Below are 19,285 nucleotides of genomic sequence, written 5' to 3'. Positions count from 1 at the left end.
CTACGATGAAGAAATGTAGACCGAACTTGCAACTCGCTCACGATATTCTGGAAGCAGCTCGCCAAGCTTCATCCAAAGGGCACCAGTTTATTATACCGTGGATTCCTGATCACTCTAGTATAACCGGAAATGTTATCGCTGACAGAGCCGCTCGAAGCACTCATGAAAGCGCTATTACTGTGTCAATTCCATTATCTAGGTCAGATGCAAATAACTTGATTAGAGATATTGGCCAAGAAATAGCATCTTCTTTTTGGAGAAATCCACGATATCATTATTCCTATCTTTACATTATCGATCCCAAACTTAAATTTCTGGCACCACGAGGACTACCAAGGGCAGCCAAGACGGTCCTACAACGCTTGAGACTGAATGTGGCATACACCAACAGCTACCTTCATAAAATCGGTAGAGCTGAGTCGTCTGAATGTACTTCGTGCAGAGTCACACATAACATCGAACATGTACTGTGTGAATGCAAGGACTACAGCCGTGAAAGGGAGCTTATGAAGACAGACCTGAGGCTACAAAATGAACAAGGCGTAAGCATTCGTAATCTGCTTGGTCCATGGATTTCTGCTGCTGACGGGTATAAAGCTACGAAAGCTCTGCTGCAATTTCTAACAGCTGCTCGCTTACTGAAGAAACTGTAGGGGAGTAGATGAACAGCAATGGCCAATAACAATTGTTAGTAAAACATTTTCGTTAGTTTTTTTTTTAGTCCTTTATTACTTTGGTGCTGTGTGTTTTCTCCCTCTATAATTTTTCGTTTACCTTTCTCTCTTCTATTTTTATGATTTTCGCTTCCGTTCATTTCACAGTGTATTAAACCAGCACCAGGCGCTGATTGACATCATTGTCTAATAAACGCCCACCTCACTCTTTAATAAGGTACACATACTTTGGCCGTATGCAAAAAAAAAAAGAAGAAAAGAAACAAACAAAAACAACAACAACAACAAAGAGAGTAAGAGAAAAAAGATAGCGTTGTGGCGAGCTGAGGGATGTGTAATTGGGATACATTTAATTTTATCTGATGTGTGGGGAAAAATGGGGAGAGGAGGTGAGTGAAATGGAATTAGTTACTTGGATTCGTAAAACCGAGATAAGTTTAAAAAAAAAATGCAGGACAACTACTTGTTTGCGTGCAAGATGTTAGGGTGTGAGATGGAGAGGGAGAAAAAAAATGAGAATACAGGCATGGAAAGTATTACCTTGTGTGCTTAGATATATATATATATTTTTTTTTTGTCACACTAAATGTGAAACACGGAATTGAAAAAAGTTGGAGAGAACACCAGCGAGAAAATTGTAGAAGTGGTACTCTTGGAAAGCACAGCGAAGGTAGCGCGTCCGGACTGAATACACACGTTCGTTTTAACAAAAGCACATCCTATCCCCGCCCCCTTTCCCCTTCCCTTGGAACACGCTTGAGATGTGCCCGCAGATAAATCTGTCATCATGTCTGCGGAGAATTCCGCGTCTTTTGCTCGATGTTCGAGGGCCGTGACCCCGGCTTTAAGCTGAAAGCTTCACTCGTTATTCAGGTTCCTAAAAGTGACTAAGGTTTCACACCATTGCATACGGCGGTTAGTGAAGTTGTCCCAGGTCGAAATCGGTAAGTGACAAGTTCTTATGCCTTCAGACCTGAGGAAAACGAAAATATTTAGTAAAACTTTATTTTCTCACTCCAAGCAAGAACATGGTGAAGTTGGCTTCATGGACGTATACAAGAGAGCACGTGACGCTGATATAGCTAATGACAGAATTCAGTACTGATCGACAGATTACTGGAAAACACCATAATTTTATCGTGATGTTTTTTTGTTTCTTTTGTTTTGTTTTTTTGAGGGGGGGGGGGGGGCGTTTCATTGCAATACAGGTATATGGGCTTTTAACAGCTGGACCTATGGCTACGTACTCATTGATGACATGTTGAACTTATCAATGAATCGTTTTGACTTCTTGGGGCTGTTAGCGTCAGGCACAGCGTTGTTGATTATCCATGGTTCAGCGAAAAACGAAGCTCGAACTATACTTAAAGGTACAATTCAGAGATCTCATTTTTTTTACGGCGCCCTGGTATAATCCATGATCTAGAACAAAAATCTACGAAACCGCTAAGTATTACCATGAGCATTTTGCTGGTATATATATATATATATATATATATATATATATATATATATATATATATATATATATATATATATATATATATATATATATATATATATATATATATATATATATATATATATATATATATATATATATGTAAACAATAATAAATATTAATCCTGCTTGTTTCTTTCGCGCTGAGAGGAGCAAAGAGGCGGAGGAGCAAAGAAACAATACATAGTTTTGGGATAGCGCCTCGCGGTTTTGGGTGAGCGCGGGCTATCCCGGCCTTGACTCCGCTCTGCCCTTGAGGCTAGGCGTGTTATCGTTCGCCACTCGCTCGCCTTTTACTTCATAGCTCACTATGAAGTAAAAGCTTCATATATAATAGCTTACTATATATACTTCATTTATAATAGCTTCATATAATAGCTTACTATGAAGTAAAAGGTCGCTACACTAACCTTTTACTTCATAGCCTCTCCACGCCCCTTTTCTTGCGATTGGCGATTTATTGTGCTTAAGCGGGTAAGCATGCAGATCCTTTTTGAATCCCTTTAGTTTGTGGCGCCAGATAGATCATCCTAGAGTTCCAAAATTACCAAGTCAAAAGCTTTTTCAGTGTCCCTTCAACAAAGGTCGGTGGCATGCTATTCTCTCGATGCCATAATGGGGAAATTTTCTGGGGCAGTATATCGCCGTTGTGCTGTCGCGGCTATATTACAAATCAGCTTCTACGACATTTCTCGTAGAATTTTCGAGTCTTTATTTACCGAGTAATGAGCTGGGGCGTGCTGTCTCTCAACACAAGTTCATTAATCGTTAACCGCTGCGACATCAGAAACGAACCGGGCAGTTTCAAACGAGAACCGACCATCGCAGAAAGAAAGCTTCTGCAGGGAACAGGTCTTTCTCAGTCGTCCGGTCCAGCTGTCCCTTGCCGACGACGGGTGACCGCGACGGACCTCGGGTCAGAGGCGTCCGCGGCGGAGCCAAAGGCCCCAGGGCCGCGGCAGGCGAGCGCGAGCGAGGGCAAACGACGACGCCGAAGGGGACCGCGCTTCGCGAGGCGTCCGCGGGGCGCCGCCCGAGTCGCTTATTTGAGCGCCTTGCGCCGCGGCGTCCGCGCAAAGGCCCAGGGAGACCGCTGGCTGACAGCCCGACGGTCCGGCGCTCGACGTGCCTCCTCGCTAGCGGGCCGCCGCCACTGCCGCCAGCCGCGTAACTTGTTTTCTCGCGTTGGCCGTCGTGCCAGTGGACGCGCATGGACTGCGCTACGCCCTGACTCACTGGCCGGCCACCGACTCTGTTGTTGTCCTCCGCGGTGCCAGCCCCCTTCGACGACCATGCCTCGACTCGCCGCTCACGTGTGTGCTCTGCTGCTGGCCGCCACGCTCGGGGGCTCCGCCGGATTTTCAAATCCCAATCTCAGAGGTGAGCCCCGAGATGCGCCCGTCCCTCTCCGGAGCCTCTTCCCAGCTGCGGGCACCGCCACTTCCTGAACCCGGAGAGCGAGCGCGCGCATCTGGCTCTGGAGCGACGGACGGATGGACGTGCCCGCATCTCGGAGAGGTGGTCCGCGATGCACGCGCGTCCGTGCGACACGAGCGCGTGCGGCACGCTGGGCTCACGGGCATCTGTCGCCTTTTCTGTGGAGCACTTAGCGCCGAGGAAGCGGTCTCCGAGGGGCGCGACAACCCGCGTGCGCGTGTTGATGGTCGGTTGCCAGATTCTTCGGAGAGTATCCTTGTCGGAGACGCCGCTTTCACGCTGACAGCTGCGGGGCAAAGGCGACGGATCGAACGGGAAGCCTCGACGAACAAACACGAAGGGTTCTCGAAGATCGGGAAGTTCGTTTATTAATTGGGCGTCGCGATCTTTCTATCAAATTTCTGGGAAGGTTAACAATAAAATATCCAAACTATAAGCTTGCCTGGGACAAACCTGGTTTAACGGTGCTACGTATAAAACGCGTCGGTTAGATTCGTAGACGCGAAAAGATCCGTTCAAATTAATGGGTTACCGTCGAGCATCGAAAGAGTCGACATAATGTTAGAAATTGACGTCCAGGGCGAAATAGTCTGAACATGTTTAACACGTGCGCCCAGTGTATCGCGGTTGAAAGTTTTCGCGCGGTATTCTTAAGAGTAACAACGGATAGACTTTCTCGCTGTGTTGTCAGTTTGTGTTACGTAAGTCCGGTACCTTGGTCATTTAACGGCTTTCTCGCATCGGGTTCCGTCAAACATACTCGGATAAAGCGAACGCCTCAATGAACGCTGTGGCAATCCCTCGGAGTATCGTCTTTCGGTAGTGGATAACAGTGTTCTTCCTCACTTTGTTTTAAAAACAAGCAAGCACTAACCGACCTTTGTTTGGAAGGGAATGTTATTTTTGTTACATTTTGTCTTTTCAGTGTTACCATTTATAATTCCAACTAATGCTGTCGGTAACCGTGTGTATACACGTTAAAACGAAAGATGTCGTGACTAACAAAATAGACGAGCATGAGATATCTCTGCTGTTTTCATCTTTCCTTTTCTATTCTCAGTCTCGAGTTTCCGCATCCACTTATCATTTGTTTTGACGACTAACCCACTGCACTTTCATGACACTGCTTCTGGGCTTAAGGAGATTGGAACGTCGGAGTGTTGACAGCGTTTCGTTGACCGGTTGTACCCCGGAAGCTCGCGGTTGTGCGTATCGAACACGCAGCGAGTTTCGCGTGAGGAAAAAAAGAAGAAAAAAAAAGTTCGGGAGTTACTGCGGTGGAAGAACGTTGTGCGGTGAGCGGTGATTGCTAGACATTCTTTCGTTTCATTCGTTTAATTTTATACATTGCACCTTTCGAAGAGGTGCTAAATTCGCTAAACAGAACATAACCGGAAAACTTTCAAAACATCATGGAGCTTTAGTATAGTGAGTAAACGAGCAAACGCAAGCACTGTGCGTTTGTGGTAGCGTTGCGTGTACCACACTGCACTTGAGCGGAGCCCGAAATTGCGGTCTCAGATTGGCGCATGGCGACGACGTGCGTGCGCAGCTGGAGCACGCAACGCTAACGCAAGCGCGCAGCGCTTGCGTTTGCTTCTATACACAATAATAACAACTAGAAAAAACAGAACAAAAAAAAAAAAAAAACCCAAAAAACCTCTGCTTACAAAATAGGAAAAAAAAAAGGCTTCGATTCGCTATAATTTTTTTCACACGTCTTAGAGAAATTAAAAAACTCTGTTTGTTGAGGCTGGGCAATATGCATATATTCGTACGAACCGCGCAAAAATAAAATCGGTATTTGTGATAAGTTGCTCTTTGTGTGTGGAGCGTGGTTCATATGTGCCGATCACCGCAATAACAGTGTATACCATGTTGAATCGAAATATCTTCTGACTAACAAAATGGACGAGCATAAGATATCTCTGCTCTTTTCATCTTTTCTTTTTTTATTATTTCAGTCTCGAGTTCCGCATCCACTTATCATTTGTTTTGACGACTGCCCATTGCACTTTCTTGACACTGTATAGCACAATTGACACTGTATAGTACAGTTGTCTACTTAAGGTATGATGTAAAAAAAAAATAATAAAGCACTGTCGGAAATGTCGTCTTGAAGACATTATCATAAATATGCGCTTAAATATGGTGTTGCGCGCCCAAATCAATTGCAGCGAGGCAGACGGCGACACAGCGTGAACACAACGTCGGTGTTTTTTCACATTTCACTTCGAAATGATATTGGCGGGAACTAAATTTTGCCGATCAGCTATGGTTTCGCAAAAAAGAAATATTCATCACACTTTCGTACTTAGAGTACAACGCTGTCAAAGCTGCTGGCGCGAGCACAGGATTTGATCTCGCAGATCACTTGCACGCGTTTTTGCGCAAACGCTGTCGCGGCAGTAGCTGTGACAGCGTTGTATACAACGTATGAAACAGTGTTGGCGGCGATATGTTTCGGTGTCGCCCTCCTATGGTTCCCTCTCGTGACGTAATTTCTTTGCAAACAACAAGTTCGATGGTGTTCGTAATGAGCATGGTGGAAGCTTGAAATTATGCGTACTAAAACCAACGCTGCCATAACCGTCAAAGTTGAAGTTCTTCCATTACCCTTATTTCCGTTGATGAGAAATCCTTTAATGAGGTCATAGTCAGCATTCGGCCAATCTTGGAAGGCCGACCACAGCGACGTTTTTGGTCTCTCAAGTCGCTAATAAAGCAAAAACAGACCCCCCCCCCCCCCCCTTCCCGCGATCATTTCTAAGCGCTAGCATTGTCATGTTGTGTACATTATATCCAGAGTCCATGTTGTTACTAAGCATGTCTGTCGCCTAATGTAGCAACATCGAGCCAACATCGGCTTCTCGCTGGAATGTTGTCATATTATCACTGGGTACAGCATCCTGTTGCATCGCACTTCACTATCGCACTGCTGCTCTACTGACCTCGTTAGGGTGAACTAAAGATCACTTCACACTATTTATGTAATACACAGTGAAGGCTAGGAGCACAGCTTCTGACTTTGGAAGCTGCTTCCACCGCACGACATAACAAGTTGGATAAGCTTCTTCCCCAGCGTTGACCTCGCTCCCGTAGCCTTCGCTGTGCTACAAGTTATACCCGTTGCCAGCCAAAAAAAAAAAAAAAAAAAAATATTAACAGGTTTTGTAAATTGCTCATACGCTGCATCATATAGTTCGCACAAAATTTGATTCTCATAATAAAAAAAAAAAAAAAAGTTTTATTTTTTGAAACGTGTACGTTTTGATAAAATAACGAATCGTTGAGCTTAAATTTTTAGCCGAATATCTTAATTCTCTACATAAAAGGGGAAATTAGTAACACTTCGCCAAGGACCGAACTTTTTTTCATTACGGTTGAAAAGGTGAAAACGTAGGTTAGAAGGGATCGTGCATTTCCGGTTTTGGACGCAGCGCGCTCGACTGTCAGATCTCGCCGACAGACAATACGCATGCCGGCAAGTTAGAACGTGACTTTAGTTAGAACAGGCCCGAGGCAGAATCAACGCTGGCGTATTGCCTGGTAAAAGTCGCATGCGTAATAGCGTATGTTTTTCTTTTTTATTATTGTCGTCTTTGGGCTATAACGTATAGCACATCGAGTTTACCATATTGTAATAGCGTTTTATTACCCGCGATAAAACTCCTATCAAACCCCAATAAATAATGTACAAACGTTAGGTATCAATAATTATCGTAGATAACTATTACTTGACCTCAGTTGCTGCACCCGAAGGGGCTATAGATACTACGTTATGCAGCTTGGAGCTCGCCTTGAAATGCGATTACTCGCAGTGCCGTACGGCTGTTAACATTTGATTTTGAACGTGTGTCCGGTAATAATGATTACGCGATTGCACCGGAGTACAGCGCCTTGCTATATCGAAACACGGCAGGGGTGAGGATATGTGTACTTGACGTTGGAGCGTGCAGTGCTCTAACTTTCGCTTCACGTGCAGCGCGCCAAGGTACTACGTTCACGCACTCGGCCACAGAGCCCGGCCATGAACGAGCGAATCTGCTTCTTTTTAATTTTTATCTTGAAATATAGATACAAAAAATCTGAATACCGGTTAATTACAGATGAACTGATTGGAAGAAGACTTGTCGCTTCGCTCGAGTATTCTCGGGATTCAGACGAGCCGTTGTGCACGCGAGTTGCCTAGGCGATCTGACCTCCGCCCCGGTGACTTGCGGTCCACGGTAGCTCGACCGAATTAATCCGGATTAATGGATCACGCGGTGTCAACCGCAGCTCACTCAGCAGTAATGACTCTCCTTTGGCAGCCATACCGGAAGTGGTGCCGCACCGGGTAAGGACGTTGCGTGAAAGCTCCCTTAGTTCGCTGCGTGTTCGGTAATCAGCTAGACGTCAGTCAAAATTCCGCTCACTGGTAAACCAACATATACGTTGACATACAAACAGGAGAAACGAGGCGGAGGTTGAGAGCGGCGTGCACGCGCGGAGTTGTCGGCGGCAAAGTTGATTTGTTGTATCTACTGAGGCCGGCTCACCGTTCAACAGTAATGTCGGTTGGTGAGCCTTCAGAACCGTAAAACAAATTGTAATAAAAAAGCAAACAGGTTTTTTTTTTTTTATTTTATTACGCGCAATCATTTGTTTGCGGTTTAGGCATGCTTGCTCCGAGCTGCTCGTGCCTCTTTTTGTTTTGGTTCTTGTTGACCTCTTTCCTACGGAAACAAACAAACAAAGAGCTAGCGAGGCGTATTTGCACGTTATTATAGGTTCGTATAATTTGAAACAGTTCTTAAGGTTATTAAGAAAATAATTTTGTCACATGTTTCTTTGGAGTTAACCCCGGTTTTTGTCACTATCCTCCTGAAGCGCACGCGGCGTGGGAAATTGCCGCGTGACGTTTTTTCGCCATTTTTCTGACGCCGACGTTTTGTGCGCACGGACAAGTGATATAAATTAGACAGCACTGCTCCCAAGCAAAAAGCCGCTAACAAAAAAAAAAAAAAAAGTGAATACAATGACGAAAAAGAAATAAAAGTAGAGCTATCGAAGGGAAATGACGCTGGGAATGTTTCTGGGCACGTCAAAGCGCTTTTTCCGTGCACGACCTTTATTTCCCAATTCAGTTTCCGCACTTTCCTCTCAGAACACGCGCAAGAGACTTTTTTTTTCTTTTTTCTGCTAATGCGATTGGTTATGTCATCCATACAATCTATTTTGAGCCCTCTCCTCGTGAGGGAAAAAATTGCATGGCAAATTGCCACACATACAAATGGCCATACAATTGACGTTGTATATGAAATTGCCATACGTTAATTTCCCCGCTACATTTAGCGGGGAAACTGAATTGGTGCGTAGGTCACGTGATGTTAATTTTCCCGCTAAATTTAGACGAGAAACTAAATTGCCATATACGTCACGTGACATCAGGTCCCGTGACGTCTATTATCTCGCTAAATTTAGCGGGGAAGCCCAATCGGTGTGGAGGTCACGGTACGTCACTTTTTCCCGCCAAACGTAGAGGGGAAATTGACGTCAGGCAACTCGATGTCGCGTGTCCTGTACACCAATTCAACTTCCCCGCTAAATATAGCGGAGAAACTGAACTGGTGTGTGTAGGTCTGTGACGTCCCTCGATGCAACACTGCGCCCGTTGCATCACTCTAAAAAAAAGCCGTTGAGTTTGCTTTCCCGCACAACACTCGGACAGCCAATCACCGCAAGTTACGGAGGCAGTTCAGCGAATGACAATGCCGAAACATATGTTTAGACCAAAAAACGCAGTCTGAGTTGTGACATTAAGCAATGCAAAACGTCACGCTTGCATTGCTTAATGTCACAACCCAGACTGCGTTTTATTGGTCTAAACAGATGTTTCGGCATCTTCATTCGCTGAGCTGCCTCCGTAAGTTGCGCTGATTGGTTCTCGGCGTTTTGTGCGTGAAAGTAGATGCACAGACATTTTTTAGAGTGATTATGGGACGTCGCAGGGCACGGCTTCACAAAATCTGGAGCAACTAACGAAAAAAAAAAAAAGTTTCAGGTTAAAAAAAAAAGAAAGAAGACAAAAAGCTTGCAGTAGCTGTTTTAATATTTTTCCCGCTCTCCTACCGCCTTCGGCACCCATGCTTTCACTGACATTTAGAAAAACCCCTAGCGTGCTACCACCAATGATCATGCAACCACTGTTTGGAAGTGATATATTGTTTACAGACACTATAAAGCCGCAGAGTCACACTGCTGCGAGGTACACGATATATGTGCGCTGCGGACATGATGACAAATATGCCTGCAAAAGCCCCCCCCCCCCCCCCCCCCCAAGCGTGTTGAATGACACAATAAACATTCACCAGCTCGCCTGCACCCTTACTCTATGTTCACCTCAAGCTTGCGCTAAACAGGTTTGCTTCATACACGTGTAAGCTTCGGACATTGTCTACACACTGTCTTTTGTACAGCGTATAGTCTGACCGTGGCTTTAAAGGTGAGGCGTTGCTTGGGTCTGTTTGTTCGGTAGCTTGCCTGCTATGAAGTTCTCGTACAAAAAGTGCGAGAGGGGGTTTGATTGGGAAGGGTCTGGCCCCAGCCTAAATGAGGGAATTGTAAGACCTTCGCTTACCAATTACCAGAGTTTTTGTTGTTTAGTATACATAACGTCTTTCCGACATTTTTTTTTTTTAAATTGCGACTACACGTATTTCTTGTTAGCTAAAAAGGACATAAGCATCAAGGTTGAACAGATCACGAAAGTAACCCCTAAACTAACGAGATCTAACAATCTGTCACCTTCGGATTTAACGACCTTGCAAAATGAAAGTAAAATGAAACCGGTTTGGTTCTTGTCCATTTATTTATTTCTGGTGGCGAGCCGCGAGCTAAGTGTGTCCAATAAACGCTCGTTGCATACCAGTTATTACCGGCCGAATAATACCGGCTACTATGATAGATCGGTTAATTTAGTTAATTGATTGACATCAAGTTTTCTTTTTCTTTTCTCGCGCGCGCGTACGAGATTACTGTGCGGCTATAAGAGGTGGGCTTGCGCACTTTATTGTCAATTCGGTTACGGGAAATTCTCGCCTGCTTATATAACTTTTACTCAAAATACAGCTCATACATCGTCGGTTGTCGCGCCAATGCCCGATGTGCTCTCGCTCGTATTACAGGTCTTTATGTTTGGACAAATTAGCGGCTTATGGAGAAAATACTTCCATTCACGTTTGTGTAGGACACGTAGATATCCGCTATATATATTCACTTGCAAGGCGTGCGAGTCAAACGCGTGCGACTGACAGTTGAGTGTTTCTATTGCAATCGTCGTGATTTGTTTCACCCACAGAATTAACAAAACAATCGATTAAGCTAAGCAAAAAAACAAAACAAAAAACAAAAAAAAACACGAGTTTTACAAAACAGCAGCCGTTCTCCTCCGTCTTACGCCAGTCCGTGATTTTGCTGCGTTTCTCAATCCGTAGTGATATCTGGTTGCCGTTGGCAATGGCCGATACACACGATCGATTATCTGGAGCACGCCCCGAGTGTAGATTTTCGTAGTTATTTCTCCCATAACCCCCCCCCCCCCCTTTTTTTTTCCCCTCCCCCTAACTAAATAAAATAAAATAAAATGAATATCGCTCTTGGATTTTTCGTTTTTGGCTGTGAAGACTTTTTAGAGATGTACTAGCTTACACTGATAGACCTATTTTCCTTTTTCGTGAATCAACTGTTCTGGAAACTGAGATCTAGAATGATTTTTTTTCTTCTTCTTTAGTGTCTGGGCTCGGATCGGCCAAGAAACATGCCGAACAGAGGGAAGTTAACTGTGCAACCGGCACAGTTCTCTTCGAAAGAAGAAAATACTTGTATTTGATGAGACACTCAGGGTAGGGTACTTCGTTTCCGTTATTGGCAACAAAGAACGATTGTTTGTTCACATGAGGGTCTTCCTAACATCTACTTTACCGCGCGGTGCTTATAGCGGTGGGCTCTGCACGCTCTCGGCGCACCTGCCTTGACTTGAGCGCGTGCCGAGGTATTTATTGAAAAAGAAAGAAACCCTTTTAGATAGCGTTCTCAACATTGAAACTAGTTAATCCATTCGGGCCGTTATGGAACGGCCCGCTCGCTTCCGGGACGGAACACGTTTCCCTCGATCAGCGCGCGTTTGCTACAACTTTGCGACATTAACCTTATCGTCGGCCTAATTTTTCGATTAGGGGTGAGTTATTATGGGGGTTCCATAATTCTCCCGGGACAGATCGAGTTCAGTAAGAGGCAAACGCGGTCCAGTGATACGCAATAAAGACAAGAGAGTCCTTGGGTCGCGTTCTGAGCAGATCGCTCTGACGTGCCCTGATATAGAATAGAAAACGAGTTTGAGCCCTGCCACTGGCCCTTTAAACTGCTTTCAAAATGCGGCTGCTCGCCGGCGCAGTTCCTTATCGCCCGTCGTCCAGCCTCGAACGGCCTTCGGATAGCCTTGCCTTGCGACCCATATGTCATATTAGCATAAGTACACCTGACCCCGGCCTCAAAGGCCACGCGGATGGCGGTCGGACTCTGTGGTGCACATATATGCATCCCGTTGCGGCGCTGGTCGCACTGCCTCCACGGCTTTTGCTACCGGCTGCCTAAAGATGGCGGTAATTATAGAGTTTGCCCGAGTGCGAGCGAGGTAATCGGATGAGATGTGCGTCCTGTCGACTGTTTCTACGTTGATTTCCTTTTATTCCTTCGTTAATAACGACGCCACCCCCTCCCCCTTTTAAAGGAAAGTATCGCTCATCAACACGTATAACTGGGCCTTTGGAATCTTGTTTTCTCTTCTTTTTTTCCCCCCCTTCGGGTTTCTTATTCGGGCCGGAACAGCGGTCTTTATGCCAACGAAATGCTTTCGTGACTGTTTCGGTACACGCACTTTATACTCTGCCTTCGCACGCGCTTGCGTCTGTAAGCTCGTGAAAAACGAGGGGCTTAAGAAACGCGCTAATTGGGGAGCGTGCGACAGGGAGCCCTGTGGGAGAGTCGACCGGCGACTTTGCTAGCCTGTACCGCATCGCTTCGACCCTGTGCAGCGGCCCTTTGAAACTCGCCCTCGACGCAGTCCCAGGTCGGGATTCGTTCCGCCTCGCGATCAGACAGGCATCTCTGCAGGGAGCAATCATCTGGCCGGAAACACGGCTCGTTATGCTTGCGCGCTCCTTGAGAGCGTCGAATACCTGCGCCGTTATCTCGGGAAGCGATAACTCGTAAAAGCCCCATAAGGAACCGCTCCCAATGGGACGGCTATCTTTCGACATCTACGCGTGCCCAAAGGGCCATTATGAACGCGTAACCACGCCTATGTGCTCGGAAAATAGAGTTATCGACGGGGTTTACTCGGGCAGGGGGCAATAAATGAATGCAGATAAGCGCGAGGGTGAAACGGCCGATGCAGAGACCGCGGAGGCAGCCGCATGTAATCTATCGCTGCCGCGGCGAAGGCGCGAAACCCGCGAAATCGGGGGAGATTGCCACCGCGGGCCGGGTGGCCGCGAACTTCGGCCTTTCCTCGCAGGTCCACTTTTTTTTTGACCCTGCATAAACCGTCCGAGAAACGGGCTTCTGGACGTGGCCGTTTTCAGCTTCCGTGGGTATAGCGCGTGCTTTGCTCGCTTTCTGAAGTGACGAACGTGCGCGGGCGTGGCCGTGATGATCGGACGCTGCAGCCTAGCTGTTATTTGGTAAACATTAAAACGGTGCATTATGAAGGATACTATATGTGCAGTTTCGAGTACGCTGACAGCGACGAGCTTGTGCGCGTGGCTACGTTAGGAGCAACAGGCTGTCTTTTCATGTGCTTCCCACGTTTTTCGCGCAGATTCGCTTCGGTCTTGCTTGAACAGCGAATCCGAGATCAGACCCCACTCGCCGCTGACACCAGCATCTAAGGTGTCGCACGCGCGCTCGAGATGGGTCATTCAGAGCTCACCCGTTTAGAACTGCGCCTGTTCTGCACGAGCTGCTCGCCACGGCCATGATCGCGCAGCTAAACATAGTTGCCTTTGGTTCCTGGACAGCACTGTGTATTGCTGTGGAAAGAGTCACATTGCAAAAGTATGCGTTGCACGTCGTCAGACTGGAGAAATTGACGACACTGAAAGCACCGTGTAGCTCTGCACTCCCGAGCAGTAAATGGCCTTTTCTGCATTTTGTCTCAATGAGGCATCATTCAAGTTCAGACTCGTAGACTCAGTCGGAAACGAACTTTTTCTTGTAGGTTAGTAGCGGGTCGGCGCCGGCAGTATACGCGCTTGACGGGGCAAGCATTTCCGCCTTGTGTCCGCGCCCTTACCCGCCTTCGATGTTCGAGACGTTGGTGTAAATCAGACCATCGCGCCGAACTCCGCTGTCGGGTAACTTGAAGGAGATGTCCGCCATGTAACAGTTTGTCTTTTCTTTTTCCCAGTAACATCCGAGTAACAGTTTTTCCTTTTGAACACTGCTCTAGCAGTTCTTAATGCCGTATTTATACTTTTTTTTTGTACCCAGATTTGCTTAATCCAAAGAAACGGAAGCTCCGTTCTCAGTATCTTGTCAGTCGCTGGAACTATAGTAAGGCTTTGGGGGTAAAGTCTGAGAATGCAATTCGAGCAGTTTCTGATACTCGTTATTTACCCAGCTTGTTAAAAAAAAAAGAAACGCGAAGGAAGGACGTACGAGGCGAAACCTCCCACAGCAATAAGAAAAAAAGACACTGAAACTAGGCATGTTTCTAGCGTTTTCTTTTTTATCTTCGTTTAATTTTGTGTTTTATTCTCGTTGTATGTAAATTACCGCTCTCCTACTTGCGTATTCCCATCGGTTCCTCTCCCCACCTGAAGTACAAAATCATTCATTTCGATTCGAGACTGCATCGATTTACAGTTACAGAATATTTAATTTGCGGTGCCCGTCCACGCCGAACTCCGCCTTGGCGCGGGGGAAGGGTGAGTGCTAGGCGGAACGCGTCGCGGACGGGCAATTGCTGCTACAGCTGTAGGCGCTGCATTTACGAGTGCTCGATAGACAAACGCGATAACCGCCGGGCGTCGAGCTCCGCGAACCGTTCACTCGCAATCGTCAGCGTGTTTCCGCGAAGCACCAATTATTACTGCCGCGCAGTGCCCGCAGGTGCTGCGATTGAACCCGTTTCCTAAATGTCACCTCGTCTGCGGGAAATATTGTTTGCAGTCCTAAAAGCGCGACGCTTACTGTCGCGTTCGCGGCGAGCATGCTGTGGAGGCCGGAAGCACGCTGTTTTGCTCTGACGAACGCCGCAGTCTCGAAGCTGTTGCTGCACGGGGAGCTAACTCTGGTCAGGTGAACCGGAAACCGCCTTGACTTCTTTTGTCGAAGGGCTTCGGGCGTCTCTGTTACACATCATCAATAGCGTTATCAGTTGTGGGCACAAGGCAAGTGTGTATATACGGGCGTCATCTCGTCGGCCCGTGTTATGTGTACAGAGGCTGAGTTTATGTGTTGTGCATTCCTTGCAAACAGGATTTGGCTTGCAAGCCTCACTTCATGCTCTGTCGTGCCACCCTCGTGTTGTGCTATCAGAGCGTCATTTCTTCGGGTCGTACCGCCGTATAGTGATATTCGAAGCAAGACGTTGCTTTGGTGAATTGTATTACACGCGTGCATGCAATCGGTGCTACGTTCACACCGCACGTTTTCAAACACTCAAGCTTCGACTGAAAGCTTCGGAATATACCATTAGTGTGATTAGGTTTTTACCTACCTTTATATTTTTTTTAATCCAGTAACAAACAGACCCGTGCATACGTTCGCACCGTCGCACAAACCCCTATTCCACGGGCAATGAAAAAGGCCTTCAGGAAGAACTTCTATTAAAAGAGCGATGAATCAACTTGTGTCACCTTCTGGGGATCGGTGGCCAAGTGTGTTAGCGAGCGCACCGCCGCTCGGAGCCCGTGGAGCGAAAGCTTGCGTTCTAGAACCCAGGAATGCTGAGTTTAATCTCCAGCCCTGCCCGTTTCGATCTGAGTGAGCATCGTACCGGCGCCCAATCGTGTTTCACTACTGCGTGATTCACGTTAAAGAATCCAGGCTAAGGCAGTGGGCAGTGATACTGCACTGGCGAAATTTTTCATCTACACCTGAGACACCAGACGCCCGTGGAGGCTGGCTAACTTCCGGTTGTCTAGACATACACATTACATTAGAATAAGGCGGAGCAAATCAAGACATACATTTTCACATCCATGCCGTTTTTTTTTTTTTTTTTTGTGGCTTTTATAGGGAATTGAGGAGAAAAAAAAAACTGTATAAGAATCTTCTTTGGCGTCTTGGCATTGCAGTCAGTAAATAATACTAGGCTTGAGTAAGCAGAGGTACAAGATACTTTTTCAAAATCAAAAAGTAAAAAAAAAAAAAAAAAAGTTTCATTTTGCTTTGACTTTTGGGGCAGAATGAGGCAGCCAGTGAGGCAAAATGAGACACCCTGTCAAAATAAAAAGACAGCTCAGTTCTTACACTCGGAACGATTGAACTATACTCCTTGGGCCTCTACGCAATCTTTATGGGCTCACTTTTCGCACGCCGTTCATTGAATTCATACAAAACGGGGCGTCGTTTTGCTTCATAGTTTGTTTGCACACCAGGCAATGTCACATTGCCTGGTGTCGGCTGACTTAACCGAACAGTGACGCAGCGTTCGGTTAAGTCAGCCGAGCGCCGAGTCATTGATTATTTGTTGTCCCCATCCGTGTAGTTCTAAAGTTAGCCGCTTGGGGCGCCACGGTCTGATCTCTTCCCCAGTACCCTTATAAAAAAAAAAAAAAGAAATCGCCGTAACAATCAAAATTTAAAGGGATAAAATTTTATCCACAGTTATCGAATGAAACATACAAATAGAATAAAGGCTTATCTTGGTACAATAGTTTTTTTTTTTTTTTTTTCAAGTTTAGCTGCACATTTTCGGATGAACGCCCAAGTTCAGAATTTCACCATAATTTGGCGGCTCGTCGACCCGTAAACAATAACAGTGCTTTTTTTTTTTTCTTTTTCGCTAGCGTGTTTTTGCCAGTTGTAGCAGATTTCCTATGAACCAATTTATCACATCGCAAAATTGTCATACAGATGGTGCTAAACTCAAGATATCGCATTTCACCTCATGTCTCGTTTTGCGCCGCCTTACCCTACTTACTTTGAGCTCGCGATTTCCAATCTGCGCATGTTTTTGGGCACGCTGTGGTTCGACGATTCTTCGAAGGAGTTCGGTATAGAGGATTTTTAAATTCCAAGGGAACATGATTACACACACATAGGCGCTAATTCAATCCAGCATTTGCAGTGCGAGGAATTTTCATTTCTCTTGACCGGTCGCTCGCTCATAGGACAGCTTACGCCATCAGTCTTCACTTCTGCGTGACAGATGCGAGCAGTTCGTTTGACACGCTCGTTGACGACAGGGCGTGCATCTTTCTTTAGCTTTTTCCAACACGTGTTAGCCCATCTGGCTGTGTGTGTGTGTGTGTACAACGTAGAGTTACTTTCCGTGTCCTTGCGCTTATCCCATTGCGGGTCCCTTGATGGACGTATGATCCGGTGACGCAGTGGAGTCTAAAATATTCCGGTGACGCAGTGGTGACTTTACTCCACGACAGCGTTATATACCCGTGTCCCACGAGAGCGACATACAGAAACAAAAGACAAAGACAAGCCTGAAACCAAAGTCTTTCGCGATTGGAGACGCTTTGTTGAGTAACCGAGGCTATGCTCAAACACGAGCATCATGCACGCGAGGGTATCTTTGGCAGGCTTGCCATCGCTCGTGCTTACTTTCGCGAGCACCGAACGACTAAACGCCTGCCGAAGGTACCATCACGAGCATGCTGCATGGGTTTGAGGCTTGTCGCTGTCTCTTGTCTCTGTCTGTCGCTCTAGTGGGACACGGGCATTAGCGCTTTGCCTGAGACCGTCGAATCCTCTGGCGTCTTTTTCTTTTTCTTTTTTTTTTTTTTCTTCTGCAAACATGCCGTAATGACGCGCGAGCTTTCCCACATGGAGCTTCGGAATATCTTGGCGCCCAGTGCTCGCGTGTGGACGGCGTCCGCTTTCTGGGGCGACGTTCGTCACAGTCCAGACGACGCTAAGCGTCGCCGCGATAAGGCTCTCGTTGACGCCAACAACAACAGTTAACAAGAACAAGAAAAGGAAGAAGGAGATATCTCTTCGCTAGTGAGCCACAGCCAGAACCGCTTGCCGATGCCGTGTTTCTCGGATGTTGGGGCTCTTAATGACCGTTGCTTCGGTAGCCCGGCTGCCAACCGAAATTAAGGAGGCGCTCTTCCGAAGAACGTGGACGAAAAAGAGGGAAATATTGCCTAACGAGGGCTGCAAGGGAATAATTTCGCGTGTTTTTTTTATGTACTTTTTGATTTGTGGAAGCAACGAAAGTGACAGTGCCGTGCAGACGTGCCACTTTTTCTCCCCGTAATTTTTTTTTTAATTTTTATTCTGTTTTCTCTTTTCTTAGATGAAAAATGTTTACGCTGTTTTTGGCAATTTGGCAGTTGTAAGGAAATTCACGATGAACATCCCTTGAACTGAATGCGCATCTTCTCCTGGCCTATTTGGGATCGGAGAGGATTGTGCATTAATCTTCGGCCTGCTGTCTTCCCACTCGTCATACGGCTAAGAGGCAAAAAAACACTTGTTGGAAACTGAATTGTTTCTAAACGGCTCCACTTGTCGTTGTCAGCGTGTTTTCTTTTTTTTTTTTTTCTTTTTTTTAGCAATTTTAGGATAAATTGCATTATTTTGTCCGTAGCACTCGTTCTTGCATCGGAAGGTTACGAGGTTTAATTGAAACCTGAAGTCAAGTTTGTAAAAAGGGTATATTTTCCTGCACATCTCGCTATGTAGCGAGTGTATGTTTTTACAGAGTGAATGAAGCCGCTGTCGTAATGATGGATATATGAAGTAACACTGACATGGCAAGTACGAGAGTTCGCGTTTAGTCTGATTAGAATTGCGAATTTCAGTCAGATCTGCGCGGATGCTCTATTTGTAATGCGAGTTTGCAGTTGAAAGCCCATATACGACGTTTTGGTGCTAGCTTAACAGTTTTAATAGTGTAGTGGATAACAGGTTCCTGTGGTATAAGGCCGGTAATGCTGCTGCACAAAAACAAGTATATGAATTGTTTTCTCTCGTGGATACATATCCCTAAGGTTCTGACACATTCGCTCCTCAGCAAAACGTAACTAATGTGTTCCAGGTGAATAACCCGCGCATTGTTATATTCCCCGAAAGATTTATAAACGGTGATAATTCAACACAAATTAATATTTCTTGCAACCTCAGGAATGCACGTGTTAGTCAGGCCCGATATATAAATACATATACTATTTATATACGTATATATATTGCGTATATATATACTGCGCGATACGAAAAGTATACGCATCGCGCAGAAAAGAAGTTGATGCCGTAGTGGTTTGTGTCAAAGGGTCAATTAAGGAAGATTATTTGCGTTAAGTATAATTGGGTATTGGGTAATTAATTTATTTTGAGGAATTAAATGGTTAATTATTGATTTTAGATGCATTGTTTCAATTAGAATCTTGATGGGCATCACCGAAAACTACTCAATACACCCACGTGACAATGATATAAGGCACGC

At 45.8% G+C, this 19,285-nt stretch overlaps 1 protein-coding gene across 1 annotated transcript in view; it reads left to right on the top strand.

Moving 5' to 3' along the window:
* The first annotated feature begins 3,235 nt into the window (after positions 1 to 3,235).
* Positions 3,236 to 19,285, top strand: part of LOC8030154 (BMP-binding endothelial regulator protein) — a 251,568-nt gene continuing 235,518 nt past the window's right edge. The window contains exon 1 of the mRNA XM_029971089.4: positions 3,236 to 3,555. Coding sequence (XP_029826949.2) covers positions 3,468 to 3,555 — 88 coding nt within the window. The 5' untranslated portion in view covers positions 3,236 to 3,467. The remainder of the gene's footprint in view (positions 3,556 to 19,285) is intronic.

The sequence above is a fragment of the Ixodes scapularis genome, unplaced genomic scaffold (assembly GCF_016920785.2).
Source record: "Ixodes scapularis isolate PalLabHiFi unplaced genomic scaffold, ASM1692078v2 PGA_scaffold9__187_contigs__length_104089568, whole genome shotgun sequence".
Taxonomy (NCBI): domain Eukaryota; kingdom Metazoa; phylum Arthropoda; class Arachnida; order Ixodida; family Ixodidae; genus Ixodes; species Ixodes scapularis.
This window is presented reverse-complemented; position numbering and strand designations above follow the sequence as displayed.